Below are 15,559 nucleotides of genomic sequence, written 5' to 3'. Positions count from 1 at the left end.
GCCCGAACTGCCAAGCCATGCCTTCCCTGGACCGGAAACAAGCTTCCTAGGACCGGTTTCTGGCATTTCAGCCGTCTTCAGCCAGGCTTGCTTGAATCCAGTGGCAAAGTGAGCAAGGGACTCACGTCTGAGCATACCCTGCCAACTTATGGCGAACAAAGCAAAAACCAAAGGAAATGATGGACGGAGTGTTGAACATTGCAAGCACTCACCCCCAGTCAACTGATCTGGGTTTAATCCATCACCGTTCTTTAGCCCACTCTGCCACCCCAGTTCAGACATGGCCATATGCAAATCAGTCTGACCCTGTGCCTCATGGGAACAGTCCAGCCCGAACTGCCAAGCCATGCCTTCCCTGGACCGGAAACAAGCTTCCTAGGACCGGTTTCTGGCATTTCAGCCGTCTTCAGCCAGGCTTGCTTGAATCCAGTGGCAAAGTGAGCAAGGGACTCACGTCTGAGCATACCCTGCCAACTTATGGCGAACAAAGCAAAAACCAAAGGAAATGATGGACGGAGTGTTGATCTGGGTTTAATCCATCACCGTTCTTTAGCCCACTCTGCCACCCCAGTTCAGACATGGCCATATGCAAATCAGTCTGACCCTGTGCCTCATGGGAACAGTCCAGCCCGAACTGCCAAGCCATGCCTTCCCTGGACCGGAAACAAGCTTCCTAGGACCGGGCTGGACTGTTCCCATGAGGCACAGGGTCAGACTGATTTGCATATGGCCATGTCTGAACTGGGGTGGCAGAGTGGGCTAAAGAACGGTGGTGGATTAAACCCAGATCAGTTGACTGGGGGTGAGTGCTTGCAATGTTCAACACTCCGTCCATCATTTCCTTTGGTTTTGCTTTGTACGCCATAAGTTGGCAGGGTATGCTCAGACGTGAGTCCCTTGCTCACTTTGCCACTGGATTCAAGCAAGCCTGGCTGAAGACGGCTGAAATGCCAGAAACCGGTCCTAGGAAGCTTGTTCCCGGTCCAGAGAAGACATGGCTTGGCAGTTCGGGCTGGACTGTTCCCATGAGGCACAGGGTCAGACTGATTTGCATATGGCCATGTCTGAACTAGGGTGGCAGAGTGGGCTAAAGAACGGTGGTGGATTAAACCCAGATCAGTTGACTGGGGGTGAGTGCTTGCAATGTTCAACACTCCGTCCATCATTTCCTTTGGTTTTGCTTTGTACGCCATAAGTTGGCAGGGTATGCTCAGACGTGAGTCCCTTGCTCACTTTGCCACTGGATTCAAGCAAGCCTGGCTGAAGACGGCTGAAATGCCAGAAACCGGTCCTAGGAAGCTTGTTCCCGGTCCAGAGAAGACATGGCTTGGCAGTTCGGGCTGGACTGTTCCCATGAGGCACAGGGTCAGACTGATTTGCATATGGCCATGTCTGAACTGGGGTGGCAGAGTGGGCTAAAGAACGGTGGTGGATTAAACCCAGATCAGTTGACTGGGGGTGAGTGTTTGCAATGTTCAACACTCCGTCCATCATTTCCTTTGGTTTTGCTTGAGCAAATTAAACATGAGTTAGCCCTCCAAGAATTAATATGTGCACGCACACACACAAACACACACACACAACATACACAAAAGAAGACAATTGTTGACGCAAACATAAAATTATTCTCAACTAGCAGATTTAAAAAACTAGCCAAGAGGAAGATGCTGCAAAGTAATCGAGAAAGGCGCTAAGCAAGTTATGCTACTTGTGCTAATAGTCATAGGAAAGACGGGGTACTCCTGCATGGCGATAACGTCCTGAGACGCCAGAACACAGAGGCCTGCAGGGGGTATGATTCAACACAAAAACCCAACTTCTGTTGGCAACCACTGAAAACCAGTCAAAGGGAGACCAACGGAAAACCTCACAATTTGAGCAACTCAACCAGTCGTGGTCGGCATTAATCACAGGTGGAGGGGGGCAGGGGGTCAAGCAGAGAGGAGGGGGGGCTAATATATTAATAAAGAAAGAACTTACCTGTCCGCCGGCCGGGTCCCACATTTTCTCGGCACCAGTCCTGCTTGGCGCCTGCTCTCCTTCCTCAGGCAGGAACAGCAAGCAGGCAGCCTCCCTCCCCTCAGCTTATCACAACGTTGCAATGGCAGCAATGTGATTGGTGGGGACTCTGCCCAGCCATGGGCTTACGGGGAGGCCATTTTCTCCATGTAGGCTGCATTGCAGCCTGCATGGAGAAAGGGCAAAGTGCACATGACTGGTTTGGGCGGCCCCAGAGGACCGACCAAACAGTGATTGCGCCCTTAGGAGTGGGCACACCACTCTTCCCATCTCCATCAAACCCTTCTGTTCTGCTTTCTCGCAGTGCAAGAAACAGAAACATAAAATGGTAGTTATTACCATTTTATGTTTCTGCCTTTCGCACTGCGAGAAAGCAGTGAGGCGGCGCTCCTCCGCCCCAGTGGAGGAGCCGCCCCTGAACTCAACTTGTCACAGTGGACAAATACATGAAGAAGTAATTAAGGCAAGCATTTGCTCCTAACATTACTGCACCTAAAATAGCCTCCTAGTAATTCACCCTTCCCCACATTACATAATTTAATCACCAGAAAAACCTCGAATGTTCCTCCAATATTGAAACAGCTATGCTATATTATAATATGTTACGTCTATTTGTATAGCGACTAATCACCTTTGAGGGTATCCAGGTACTTGAGTAGGTGTGTAGGTGAATGTCCCCTGAGAATAATTTGAACAGCCAGGCCTTCAGCTGCTTGAGGACTTCAAGGAGTGAGATGGAGGCTCTGATGTGTTGTAGGAGGCCCTTCCATGTTTTTGGTGTTAATTATGAGCCTGAGCCGCAGAAAAGTGCCCGGCTGCTTCCTAAGCAGTTTTGTGGAGATGCCAACCGGCATAGCCATTTAAGCATCGGGTGCTGGTATTGAAGGAGTCAACAGCTGGTGCGGTATGCTGCAGCCTCGCACCACAATCCACTTGGGTTTTATTTTTTTACACGAACTTGACTGAACGGCAGCTCACTTGAGGATACCGAGACACTACAAATACCACAGGCCACTGGGGTGGCCATGCCCACTGAGGCGGAGGATATTTGACCTATTGTGGTGCCGAGAACATTGCCGCTCATTCTGTGTTCAAGCCGCGAGCCCCAGAAGAAGTGAGAGATCACGAAACGCGTCGGGCAAGATGGTTGACTTTCGTGGGCCGGGCTGTTTCCCCGCATCGCTACCTTCAATAAAATTGTGGCAGATACTTACCTGATGTTGGGCCTTTTCTACAGCAGGCAACTTTGTTGGTTGATTGAAAGCGGCTTGCCTGAGCCGCAGAAAAGTGCCCGGCTGCTTCCTAAGCAGTTTTGTGGAGATGCCAACCGGCATAGCCATTTAAGCATCGGGTGCTGGTATTGAAGGAGTCAACAGCTGGTGCGGTATGCTGCAGCCTCGCACCGCAATCCACTTGGGTTTTATTTTTTTACACGAACTTGACTGAACGGCAGCTCACTTGAGGATACCGAGACACTACAAATACCACAGGCCACTGGGGTGGCCACGCCCACTGAGGCGGAGGATATTTGACCTATTGTCGTGCCGAGAACATTGCCGCTCATTCTGTGTTCAAGCCGCGAGCCCCAGAAGAAGTGAGAGATCACGAAATGCGTTGGGCAAGATGGTTGACTTTCGTGGGCCGGGCTGTTTCCCCGCATCGCTACCTTCAATAAAATTGTGGCAGATACTTACCTGATGTTGGGCCTTTTCTACAGCAGGCAACTTTGTTGGTTGATTGAAAGCGGCTTGCCTGAGCCGCAGAAAAGTGCCCGGCTGCTTCCTAAGCAGTTTTGTGGAGATGCCAACCGGCATAGCCATTTAAGCATCGGGTGCTGGTATTGAAGGAGTCAACAGCTGGTGCGGTATGCTGCAGCCTCGCACAGCAATCCACTTGGGTTTTATGTTTTTTACACGAACTTGACTGAACGGCAGCTCACTTGAGGATACCGAGACACTACAAATACCACAGGCCACTGGGGTGGCCACGCCAACTGAGGCGGAGGATATTTGACCTATTGTCGTGCCGAGAACATTGCCGCTCATTCTGTGTTCAAGCCGCGAGCCCTAGAAGAAGTGAGAGATCACGAAACGCGTCGGGCAAGATGGTTGACTTTCGTGGGCCGGGCTGTTTCCCCGCATCGCTACCTTCAATAAAATTGTGGCAGATACTTACCTGTTGTTGGGCCTTTTCTACAGCAGGCAACTTTGTTGGTTGATATATATACATATATCTACATATATAACAGACAACACCACTGAATTGCATGGCAAAGGCATGCATTGTAGTAAAACAGTGCATGGTATTACAAAACATTGCAAAGGTCAATGTGTTGTAATGACTATGTGGGAAAGACATGGGTGATATTGACATGCGTAGTAACATCTGATATTCCACAGAGAAGCCTAAAATAGGTGAGAACGGCTGGAGCGCAGTAATTTTCCTTTTTATTTATGCACGCTTCTCCTCTGATGGGAATGTGGTAGACCCTCCAGGGTGAGTTTCACAATGCTAGGCCCTCCTGGGAAAATGACTAGGGCCCCACAGTAACAAAATCATACCGTGTCATTTCCAGCATCTCGCAGCTCAGTAAGGAATTATTATACGTGAGTGGGACTCCTCTAAGCTTCACAGAAATTCTCGGGCGCAAACTCCAGGATCCATAGTAGATAATTCCCTTGGTTTTGACGTCTCAATAGTTGGCTCCTTTCTCTGGGATTAGCACCTATGCAGGTTCTTGCAACACAGCTGCTTTGAGCAGGCTTCTTTGAGCAGGCAGTGTCCCACCAGTGGTGGACCATACCAGGAAACTGGTTTCCCCACTTATGAATCAAGTCCTGATCACTGAGATTCAAGGCAAGGTTAGAACAAATATTTTTCTGTTCCCCTGACAAGTGTTTAAATGGGTTAATACAGCAGGGAGGAATAGTTCTCATTTGTTTCCTTAATCTCATCATTCTCTGATTTATCAGTGAACCAAGCAAGGATATCTGCAATCGTGTCCTCTTGTTTACATTCAGATTCAAAAGAACAGGTTTTAAAAACCACCAGATAAACTCATAAAAACATCACCATGTCAAGTTGAACACCCCCACAATCTTTGTACACAGCAGCTGAGTTTAGTTAGAATAAAAAATAACACTTCTAGAAAGCAGGTAGCCTTTAGAAGAAAGAAAGGAGTAAGGAACAATTGCTCTGGACAAAGGAGTGAATCTAGACAAAAAAACAAAATTTAACCTAGTACATAGTACAGCAAAAGGTCGAGGTCGAAAGAGTTAAGTGCTGTCACAACTCTTTGAAAATTTGGATTTTCACCAATTCATTGTTGCTCCGAGAAATTTTGTACGTTTGAAATTAATAATGACATCAAGTTTGATTTCTCTGAAACATAAAAAACATGAAAACAGATCGGAGATGCTCCGAGGACGGTAATAAAAAATAGACTGGAACGAGCAATGCCCTCCTTTGACACAGGTAAACACATCTTCCATCTTGAAAAGGACATTGTTTTAAATGAAATGCACTTTAAACCAATCCAAAAAACACCAAAGGCAACATGCCACTAACAATATGACTGTAGGACAATCTTCAATTTTCAATGCTGTGTAGCAGATAAAATAGCAGCATGTCTTGTTAAGATGTTAAGCTGTTTGCAACTTTATACTTTTTGTAAAATGTGCTGGTGCTAGGCCTGAGTGTGAAAGAATTTAAACTGTGGATAAAATCGTTAACTTCCTGAAACATATGTGTGTTTATATTCTTTAGATATTACTCTATTAATATCTACTTTTTCGTTTGCTTTTCAGACATTACCTCACCCTCCTCACCCACTAACTCGGGCGCCTGCATTCAAAATCCCGTTGGACCGGTACCACTCCTTACCCCTTTCTCAAAGCACCCCAACAGGGCTTGACCAGGTGGGATGGATGAAGAGGATGCTGTTGAGCACAGGTAATGCTCACCTGCTAAGGTTATATTCGTTGAAACATCTGCTGCTCATCCACTTCAAGTGTACGCCTCACTTTGTCTGCAGAGCACACCAATATTATGCCTCTGAATAGTAGCCCATGCAGTCCTTTCATTCATTTATTATGAACTTTAAATGTGAAACAGACCGGTTGAGGTGGGTACTGTTGGTAGCTCGTTGGAGACTAGTTAAATAAATCGCTAAGCATCTTCCAAGAGGTGGTTGATTCTATAGGTAGATGTACTTAGGCTAGCAACCATAAACCTTGCAGTTGCAGTTTGTGTTGGGTCAAACCATTTCGATTCTTCATGTCTGAGATATAAGAGAACCTACATTATCTGCCAGTGACACTATGAATCTCCTTCACTTGACAAGGAGTTGTTTCTGCTCTTGTGTAAGGCTGGCTATTGGGTGTGGTTGGGGGAATTTATTGAGTAGCCGCATCTCTAAATAGCTACAAAACAGCTCAATTTCTAGGACTAGTTGCCGCAAGGGGCCAGTTTGGTTCTTGAGGGCTGTGGTGCCAGGCCACGGAATCTCTGGTGCTCATGAGGAGCGAGCTGTGGAATGTTCTGATCTCCCATTGACCCTGAAACCAGAGCTGACCATAGTTCCTCCAGAGGCTGTTACTCCCAAGATGCAAATTGGAATCCGCCACAATGAGGGCCATCACAGTGGATTGACCCTGGTGCAACAGTGGGACCAAACCTGGACCAGGGAGGTTTTGTTCCTAATGCACATGTTAGGCAGAGCTGGTACCGCCTGGGGTTTGAGGTTGCCCCTGACAGCCCAACCTGCATGACAATGGGAAGAGCTCGGAACAAAGCGTAAAGGGAGCAATTGGAGTGAGTGTTTGCCACTGGCTTTTGAGCTTGTGCCCTCTGACGTATGAACACAGTTACAAATTAATGTCTAAGAGGGGAAGGGATCACCATTGGCCTGTCTGGAATAGCACCCTCTGCTGAAAGTGTGAGAAAGGAGCTCTGAGTGACTGGCCATCACCACCAAGCATCCTACAGAAAGCAAGCGGAAGTGGTGAAAGAATAAGAAGGAATTTATACTCCCATGCAGGCTTCAGCTTTGCAGTTCTCAAGGAAACCTGAGAAGGAAGTCGACTTCCATAAGGCCTTTCTGTCCCAAGGCGAGTCTTTGCTGTTTGACATGCCGGTGACATGCAGGTGAACGAAGATGAGTGGTAAAGATCATAAGATCTTGTTAATTGAGTGTCAGTTGGAGGAATTGAAGGGCAAAGTTGAGAAGATGGTCAGACAGGACCAGGGCCAGGATCTAAACCAAAAGGTGGCAATTCTGGAGACCTAGGTTAGGATGCAGGAGGGCATCATCAAATGAATCACAGCCTGTACATTAACCTCTTATTTGCCCAGAACAGGGTTTAGTGCTCTTGGGAAATGCAGTAAGGGCTACAAGGATCATGATTGCTGGAGGTCTATCAGTGGGTGAAGAAGTCAAAGTCTGGCTTTTCCACTTCTTGAGCACTGGCGTTTTACATGATGACCCTGCCATACCACTGAAAATGTACTAAGCAAACTGGATTACGACCGAAAGCCTAATACTGCAGGTTTCAGGCACTGGAGACATCAAAGTCGAATTGGGGAACCTATAGTAAAGGCATAGAGAGGCGGTGAGGGGCTTAACTTTCTGGGATTGCAAGATCTTTATTCCTACAATCTGATGCTTGCCTCCCGGGGGTGGAAATGATCAAGATAGAGATGCCAGTGATGGGGGTTGTTTTGCCGCCTGGCCTGTGAGTGATCTGTAGTGGAAAGGTTCATGCTGCCATGAAGCTCTAATCTGTTCAAGCTTTTTTGTGTCTCATATTTCATCATGTTTTCTGTTGGCTGTGACATAATGTGACCCACCTGTTGCTTTATTTGTACTAGTGGTTGCAGGTGGCAAGCATTGGCCATCATTTTTGTGGCCTGTGACTTACTGTTCATCATCTGACCTCAAGCAGCAAAGTGTAAATCAGAAAGGGAGTAGTACAACAATGGGGAACTAGTGACAAAAGGAGGCAGTAGCGGTACAAATGAACCTGATGGAATAAACAGAGGCAATTTGTAGTGGAAGTAAGAGGCCTCAGGGACTAGGCAACCCTGGCATTCAGCAACAGTGGTCGGCTCCTAAGAAAAACATTGGGCCCTGCACTTACTTTTTCACAACTTAAACACTGGGTGGCCCAGAAGGGTTCCTCTAAACTTTATTCATTGTTCTGCTCCCAGGATGGATCCCTCCCAGGGCAAATCCAGCTAGACTGTGTTTCCAGACCCGATAATTCTGTGTCCAGCGACATCAGTCTGGTTTCACCAGATGTGCATGAGTACCCAGTGAAACCACTGTAAATATCTGCGAGCAGGAAGGAGCACAGCATAGCCCCCACCGACCCGCTGGAACACCATCGGTAGAGCATGCAGTGCTCCCTTGGCCTAACTCCACCCTGCCCTGGCTGACCCAGACCTACTACATCAGCACTCGAACCCCACCAGCCCTTTCCATTGATATGTTCTTCCTCCTCTAAGAAGGAGGGTAATGTCAACAGATCAGCCTCAGTATTGCATGCACAGCCTTGAATTATTTGCCATGTATTCAGTACAGCCATAATGGAGTGGCATGATCAGCTGCTAGTCTTGAAGAATGATGCATTGTCCACCATCACTCGGGGATCATCGTGATATAACTCAAATACGCAAAGTGTTTTTGGAACTTGCAAACTAAGATTCAGCCTTTTTCAAAGTTTCTACATTTCCTACCCTAACACGTGTCATTCCTGTACACATCAACACAGAAATGGTGGTCTGCTGATCCTAGCAGGTTATTATGTATAATTAAAACCCTACTATAGGAGAAATGATTAATTTATTTGTCTTCTGGAACACTATACTTTTAGTACGTAGAGCCTTATTTTGCTGAAATACTACAGAGGTTCCTTATACCTTAGGCATGTGATTACAACTGTGGTGACTGCTATTGTTCCTGCCTTGGTGGCAACTGTTGCTGGTGTTATTGCATGCCAAATTAGCAGCGGTAGCCTCGACTGTGGTTGCTGCTGTGATCACAACTTTTTTGGCAGATCTGGTCATGGCTACTGTGTCAGTAATTCATGTAATTGTCCCTGTTTTGGGGGGCAGCTGTGCTTGCTGCTGTGGTTACTGTTGTCTTATGTACTGTGCTTATAGGTGTGTTTGTTGCTGCAGTCCCTACTGCAGTGGGAGCTGTTCTCACTCCTGTGGTCCATTTTGTGGTTACACCTGTGGTTGCTGGGGTGGTCCATGCAGTTGTGGCAGATGATGTCACTACTATTGTCCCTACCATAGTGGCAGCTGTGATCCCTGCTGAAGGTGCTGCTGTTGTCTTATCTGTGGTGGCAGATGTTGTTGTTGCTGTTGTTCCTGCCATGGTGGCAGTTGTGGTCATTACTGTGGTTTCTGCTGTGATTACAGCTGTGGTGGAAGTTATTGTCACTGTTTTTGCAGTTTTTGTTACTACTCTGATCGTAGCAGTTGTGGCTACTGATGAGGCTGCTCTTGCAGTCCTGCTATGATAGAAGCTATTGTCGCTGTTGTTGTTCCTGCTAAATCTAAGAAATGCTGGATGCCTTTGGTTCATGCTGTAGTGTAATACACTAACAACACACAACTAGGCATGAAAGTCTCCTCTGCTTCAGGCATCCAGTGCCTCAAATACTGCCTACACCTTGTACAGGCCTAGACACCCAGCACCTACCTGAAGCTTAACCCCTCCAAAATAGAATTCCTGCTACTTATCAAGAACAACAGGCAAAAGCTATTTCAAATCTGGCTCAATGGCATGAATCTGGGTGGATTTGAACCCCAACTTTCACTTGCTGCCAAGCCACTTGGATTCACCCTGGACACTGACTTCACTCTCAAGGAACACCTCGACAAAAAAACCCTAGACAGCCTGGTACCCACTCTGTCTGCTAAAAAAGGTGCAGCCATTTCTGTCACAAAGTGATTTTAGAAAAGCCATTGAAGCCCTCACAGTAGTATCTGGCTGAAGACAATATCCTCCTCCACAGCCGACCAGACTCCACACATGTGCTTCCTAAAAGGCATCCTACATGCTGCAGGACACCTCATAAAGGGCCTAAAGACATTTTACGACATCACCCCAACTTGATGAAACTCTACTGATTCCCCTTACCGGCCTGCACGGTCTTCAAAACCAGGTGCATCCTCTACAAAGCCATCATGAACTCTCCGCTGCCTGTCTGGTTGGCAAGCTCACCACTGCTGGTGTCTCTTGGCCAATCTACAGCCAAAGAAATGAAAAGAAGAAAAAACAACAGGCTTTTCCATCTCTGCCCACAGGCAGTGGAACAACGTCCCCTTATCCATCAGGACTGCCAAACCCTCCTGCAATTTAGTAAAGCACTATAAAAACCTATTTAAAGAACACTACTTAGTACCAGTCCACTCTCACACTTAAAACCTGCCACCCCCCCAATCGCTTGTTGACTGTCTTTTCTTTTGACCCTGTACAGTGCTCCACTGCTTTCTGGCCAGGCTCTTACTGCTCAAATACCACATATATAAATACATACAAACATACATACATGCATACATACAAACATACATGCTGTGGTTGAAGCATGTATGTGTGCTGTGGTTGCTGCTGTTGTCCTTGTTTCGGAGGCAGTTGTCTTCAGTGCTGGTTGTCCTGGGCTTTGAGAGAACTATAGCAGCCGTTATGGTGCCTGCTGCAGTTGCAGCCGTGTGGGATAACTCAATATTCCTAGGAATCAGGGTAAGACATGGGTATATATCTACAGTGGTTTCGTCTGAATAATTTGTAGCATAATTTGTTCGTACGGTAAAAGTAATTTAATGGACACTTCAAATGGCAGTATCCTGCTCATATTAAATTAGAACACCGTTCCCAACTCTTGTCATTCAAAATCAGTTAAACTACCCACATGTGCCCTCGCCATGCACCGCTACTTACCCCACATTTTTCATCAGTTATGACATGTTCTATGAAATCATTGATATAACTTCAACACTTGCAATGACATCATTGATGACAAAACTGTGCATGGCGAGGGCACGAGTTATAGTTATTTGAGATAACTAGTACCAGTAAATTTCATTGGTTTTGTTAGATTTAAATGTTATATTTTAACTGACATTTTCACCTAACTATAAAGTCCCTTTAGCCTTTGGTTGGTGGGCGGGTGGGTGTGTCTGTCTTTGTGTTTACTCAAAAGATCAAAGGTTAAAGTGATGTTGTACTTAGGTGTTGAAATGAGATAAGAACTAACCTTTAAAAAATGAAAAACAACTGAACCTGTGCCCCCATCATAAACTGTTTATGATTTAACATATTACATAACTCATGAGATGTTAAATACCAAGCCCACGTGGGCGCCCAGCCCCCCGCTGAGGATGGCATCAGCCATGTACACTGTTGGTGTGACCCAACACCCAGCCCACTGGAGGCAGCCAATCCCCACTGTGCACTGCCTGCGGCCTGCCCAAATGAGGTTAGCCACAGGTGTAGCCTATGACTAGACTATTCTCATTTTTATTTACAAAGGTTTTTCAGTACAGCGGTACCCTACTGGGGGCCTGGCTGGGATCCATGGTACCAGTGCTGTTACCGTGGTTCCAGACTCAGCACAGTCTGTACTCCAGCCAGACTCTACGACCAACTCCCTGTGGGTGCCCACTACCCCATATGTTGCCCAACCTTCTGCCCGACTCTGGGTCCTACTCGCCACATGCACCCATGCCCCTGAATGTGGTCATCTCCCTGCAGCCCACGGCCTGCATCCCTCTGAGTCCTCTCCTCACAAGTGCCTGGGGGCCAGGACGTCTGTACTCTTCCCCTTTATATCCTTGTTCACAATGGTTTTAGGAAATGGGGACCAAGTCCTGTCATGTCGGCCGCAGCATTTTTTTTCAGAGTTGCAGGCAGCTAAGTAGATTACAAGGTCCCGCAGGGCTGGGACTAGTCCCTTGGCAAAGAAAAAGCAAAGAAAAAGCTTCCTCGGCCAATTAGACGCCCTTCTATTTTAAATTTTCGGGACCGCTGGACTCCCTTGGGACCAACCGCCCAGATATATCTTACATTTGAACCACTTCATACCTACTCTGACACCTCTTTAAATGCGAATTTCTCAAATACGGCTCAACTGATTTACAAAAGGCAGGCATTCTGAGTAAAGTTCTAACTTTCTGCTAAATTCGGTTCAGCACTTTTCTTCAGTAGCAGACAGCAAAGATTCCCACTGGAATTAACATGAAAAATCAGAATTTGCAGACTCCATTTTTATGGCCCTAGCTAGACTAATCAGCGCAAAACTTTCCACGAAGGAGCAGAGGTAGATGAACGTTTTGTTTGGAAAATTTAGTGCAGATTCGACAAATGCTGCCAAAGTTATTAGTGAAAATAAAGTTGCTATGGAAACTGTAGCCTAGCTATAACTACGCAGTGGCCATCACCACTGTGTAATATACATACAAAGAAGGTAACTCTAACATGCGCCTATACTGTTATCAAGGGGATCTGGTGACATTTATAAACCACAAGGCAAAAGGCCGAGAGGTTTATAAATGTCACCTGAGCCGGGAGATGCCAATATAGGACCATATGACACAGGACTCGTTATGTATTTTTTAGATGACATGATTTATTAATTGAATTTAGTACTCAGAAAGATTTGAGCATTTGAGCGTCATCTGTTTAATATTTATCATTTGCTTGAGACAGGAGAGATGTCTGCCCATGTTTTGAAAAATGTGTATTTTTGTAATAATATTGTGGTAATATTTAAAAAGTGTTTATGCAACAAAGTACTATTATAACTCGAATGTTAAAATGCAAATTGCATTGTAAGGAAAATAAAACCATGCATTCTATACCATAGAGTAGGTTTAACAAGACCAGTATAAAGACAGATGTAATGAAAGGGGACTTATTGCATGATACCCCTTCAATATTTGGACTGATGCTGCTGTTTTGTTTACTCTGAAGTCCCTAGTACATGGTACAAAGTGTACCCAGAGCTAGTAAGTTAAATGTCACCACTGGACTGCAGCACTTACGGTACCTCCGATGCTGTGACCACCTGAAAACATAGCTCTAGGTCTGCATTGCAGCCTAGTCGGGCTACTTTTAGCCAACTCGACATAACAAAACAATCATTTTGCTATGCACAAACCTTCCTTTTTAATATTTGTAAGTCACCCCTAAGGCAGGACTTAGTAGCTCCTAAGAAATGGTGCCAGATATTTTAAAAAAAGAAGGACATGTTGAATTTAAACATTAAATGTCCTGACAGTAAAAAACTCAAAATTAAATGTTCACTGTAGCAAGGCCGGCGGCCTCATTGGCTAACATGGATTTTCACTAGCCAACACGCTTAGTGTTAACTTTCATTTGGGACCACCAAACCTAGTACTCCAAGGTATCAAATTAATTGTTATATTAAACCAAATATAATGCTAAAGTTGATTTAAAATACCTTTTAATGCTAAGGTAAATTTAGAAAGTCGACAATTTCTTGTCCCAAACTTGTAATAGCCATTTCTGGTTACTACAGCAGTTGTCACCTGAGGCAGCCTGCTGCTCTCCTGATAAGCTGTGAGAAGCATTTCCAGGAAGGGTAACAAAGGGTCTACTGAAGGGAAGAGGTCTGAACCTCCTCCTGCCAGAATGCCCCTGGGTGCCGCAGATGGATCAGCTTCAAAGGGGTAACTTTCAGCTTTCCCACTTCTTTGTTCAGGTAGATAGGCTGGCATCTCCCTCAGAGTGGAAAACACTTTGCAGAACCAGTTTTCCAGGCCGGCGTGCCAATGACTGTCGCAGGGAAGAAGGGTTCAGACATCCTGAATTTGGGCAGAGAGATGCACTGGGATTGTTTAGTGCCAGCCCTACAGGCTGTGATGTAAAACTGGGTAGCGTTGACTCATGGGAATAATGGCCCCATTGGCTAGTGAGTCCTCCCCACCCCGAAAACTCGAAATTGGCATAAAAGTGGCTTCCCTGGCTTTCAGGCTCAGGATTTGGAAAGAACACAAGAAGGACAGCACCTGCTGAACCTGTGGACCACAGAAAGAAAGTCTGCACCTTCAGAACCAAGACAGGACTTCAGAAAGAGACATGGCTGCTCGTATTGTCTACTTCGTGGTGAAAGACCCCACGGCCTGGACCCACTTGTGACAAGGACCAGTGAGTGGACTCCAACAGCTAGTTGGCTACTCTCCTGTTAAGCTTCAGGGACACAAAAGTTAAAGAAGCACTGCACCTGGCAAGTGCCCAGCTGACCAGTTTGCCTTGGACTTGCCCTGGACTCCGCTTGTGAAGCTGGGAGGTCGAGTTCTAGCCTTCACTACGTCCCACTCAGGTCCTGGACCCTTGGCTACTGCTGGAGCAGAAGTGTTCTCACCACAGAACTGCAACTTGCCATCCCAAAGCTAAAGATGATGGTTACTGAGCCCCCAACCTGAGGCTCATAAACTACAACTATTGTTGGATTTAGGTAGCCTCAAAGCTGCTGAGAACCAAGGCTTTCACTGGATCCCGGAACTTTGCCAATCCATCGACTTTGAACCCCGGACTGGACTCAAGCTGCAGAGGTCTCTGACAAGTTCCCCATCGACGAAAAGGGAACCGAAAAAGTTTATAAGTGCAAAGGTAAATCTTGACCCATACAAGCCTGGTGCCCGCATCCGACCCGACTTTCATTGACTTTACCTTCAAGTTAGAGGCTCATAGATTACCGCTAAACATGAAAAGCAATGATTTACAAACTTTTAAAAACTTTTCCAAACTTTTCGGAGTAAAAAGCAGTGATTTATAAAAACCTTGAAAAAATCATCACTCTGGTTCCCTCCATCAGATTTATGTCATTTTGGTGTCTATTTGAAGATAAAAACATAGTCTAGTTTTCATAAATTATAATGGGGTTTTTATTGTGTCGTGTTTCTTGTCATGATTACCTTTGAGTTACGCCTGGCAGCTCTGTGCCACAGCTTCCCAGGAGCCTGAGCGAAGGGTTTATTCAGAGTAACTTAACTGGACCTGATACATATGAGTGACATGTTTACTTGGTGAGATCTAACATCCACCCTATTAATCCACTTTTCTCACTTAAAATAAAGTACAGGGTGTGACACTATTTCTTTTTGCTGACAGGGTTCCAGTTTACATTATTTATTGTCACACACTGAGGTCTGGAGAATGTGCTGGCAGATGCTTGCATAAAGGATGGGCCTGCAAGGGGGGGCTTGTAAGGTGGGCTGATTGATGCCCTGAGAGCAACAATGCCATTGTGAAAGCACACACACATGCTAAGACATGGGTCAAAGGGTTTACATTATCTGGGATGGGTCATGTCTGTTACAAATATGTAAATAGATGAGATATATATAATCATTTTATATGGGATTATAAAAACTAAATGCATATAGTACCATCTTCCTAGACATTCATATATACACTCACCAGGAATTCAGTTTCATTTAAGATCGTACCCTGTACAGTGAAAAAATAATTGAAATGTAAAGGTGAGTCTTAATGGATTAATCAATG

At 45.7% G+C, this 15,559-nt stretch overlaps 1 protein-coding gene across 1 annotated transcript in view; it reads left to right on the top strand.

Moving 5' to 3' along the window:
* The window catches only part of ARHGEF9 (Cdc42 guanine nucleotide exchange factor 9), a 1,163,048-nt gene that overhangs the window by 360,584 nt on the left and 786,905 nt on the right, over window positions 1–15,559 (top strand). The window contains exon 6 of the mRNA XM_085608275.1: window positions 5,826–5,970. Within this exon, the coding sequence (XP_085464401.1) occupies window positions 5,826–5,970 (145 nt within the window). The remainder of the gene's footprint in view (window positions 1–5,825; window positions 5,971–15,559) is intronic.

The sequence above is a fragment of the Triturus cristatus genome, chromosome 5_2, assembly GCF_964204655.1.
Source record: "Triturus cristatus chromosome 5_2, aTriCri1.1, whole genome shotgun sequence".
In the NCBI taxonomy this organism is placed as follows: Eukaryota; Metazoa; Chordata; class Amphibia; order Caudata; family Salamandridae; genus Triturus; species Triturus cristatus.
Note: the sequence above shows the minus strand (reverse complement) of the source record. Positions and strands in the feature narration are given on the sequence as shown.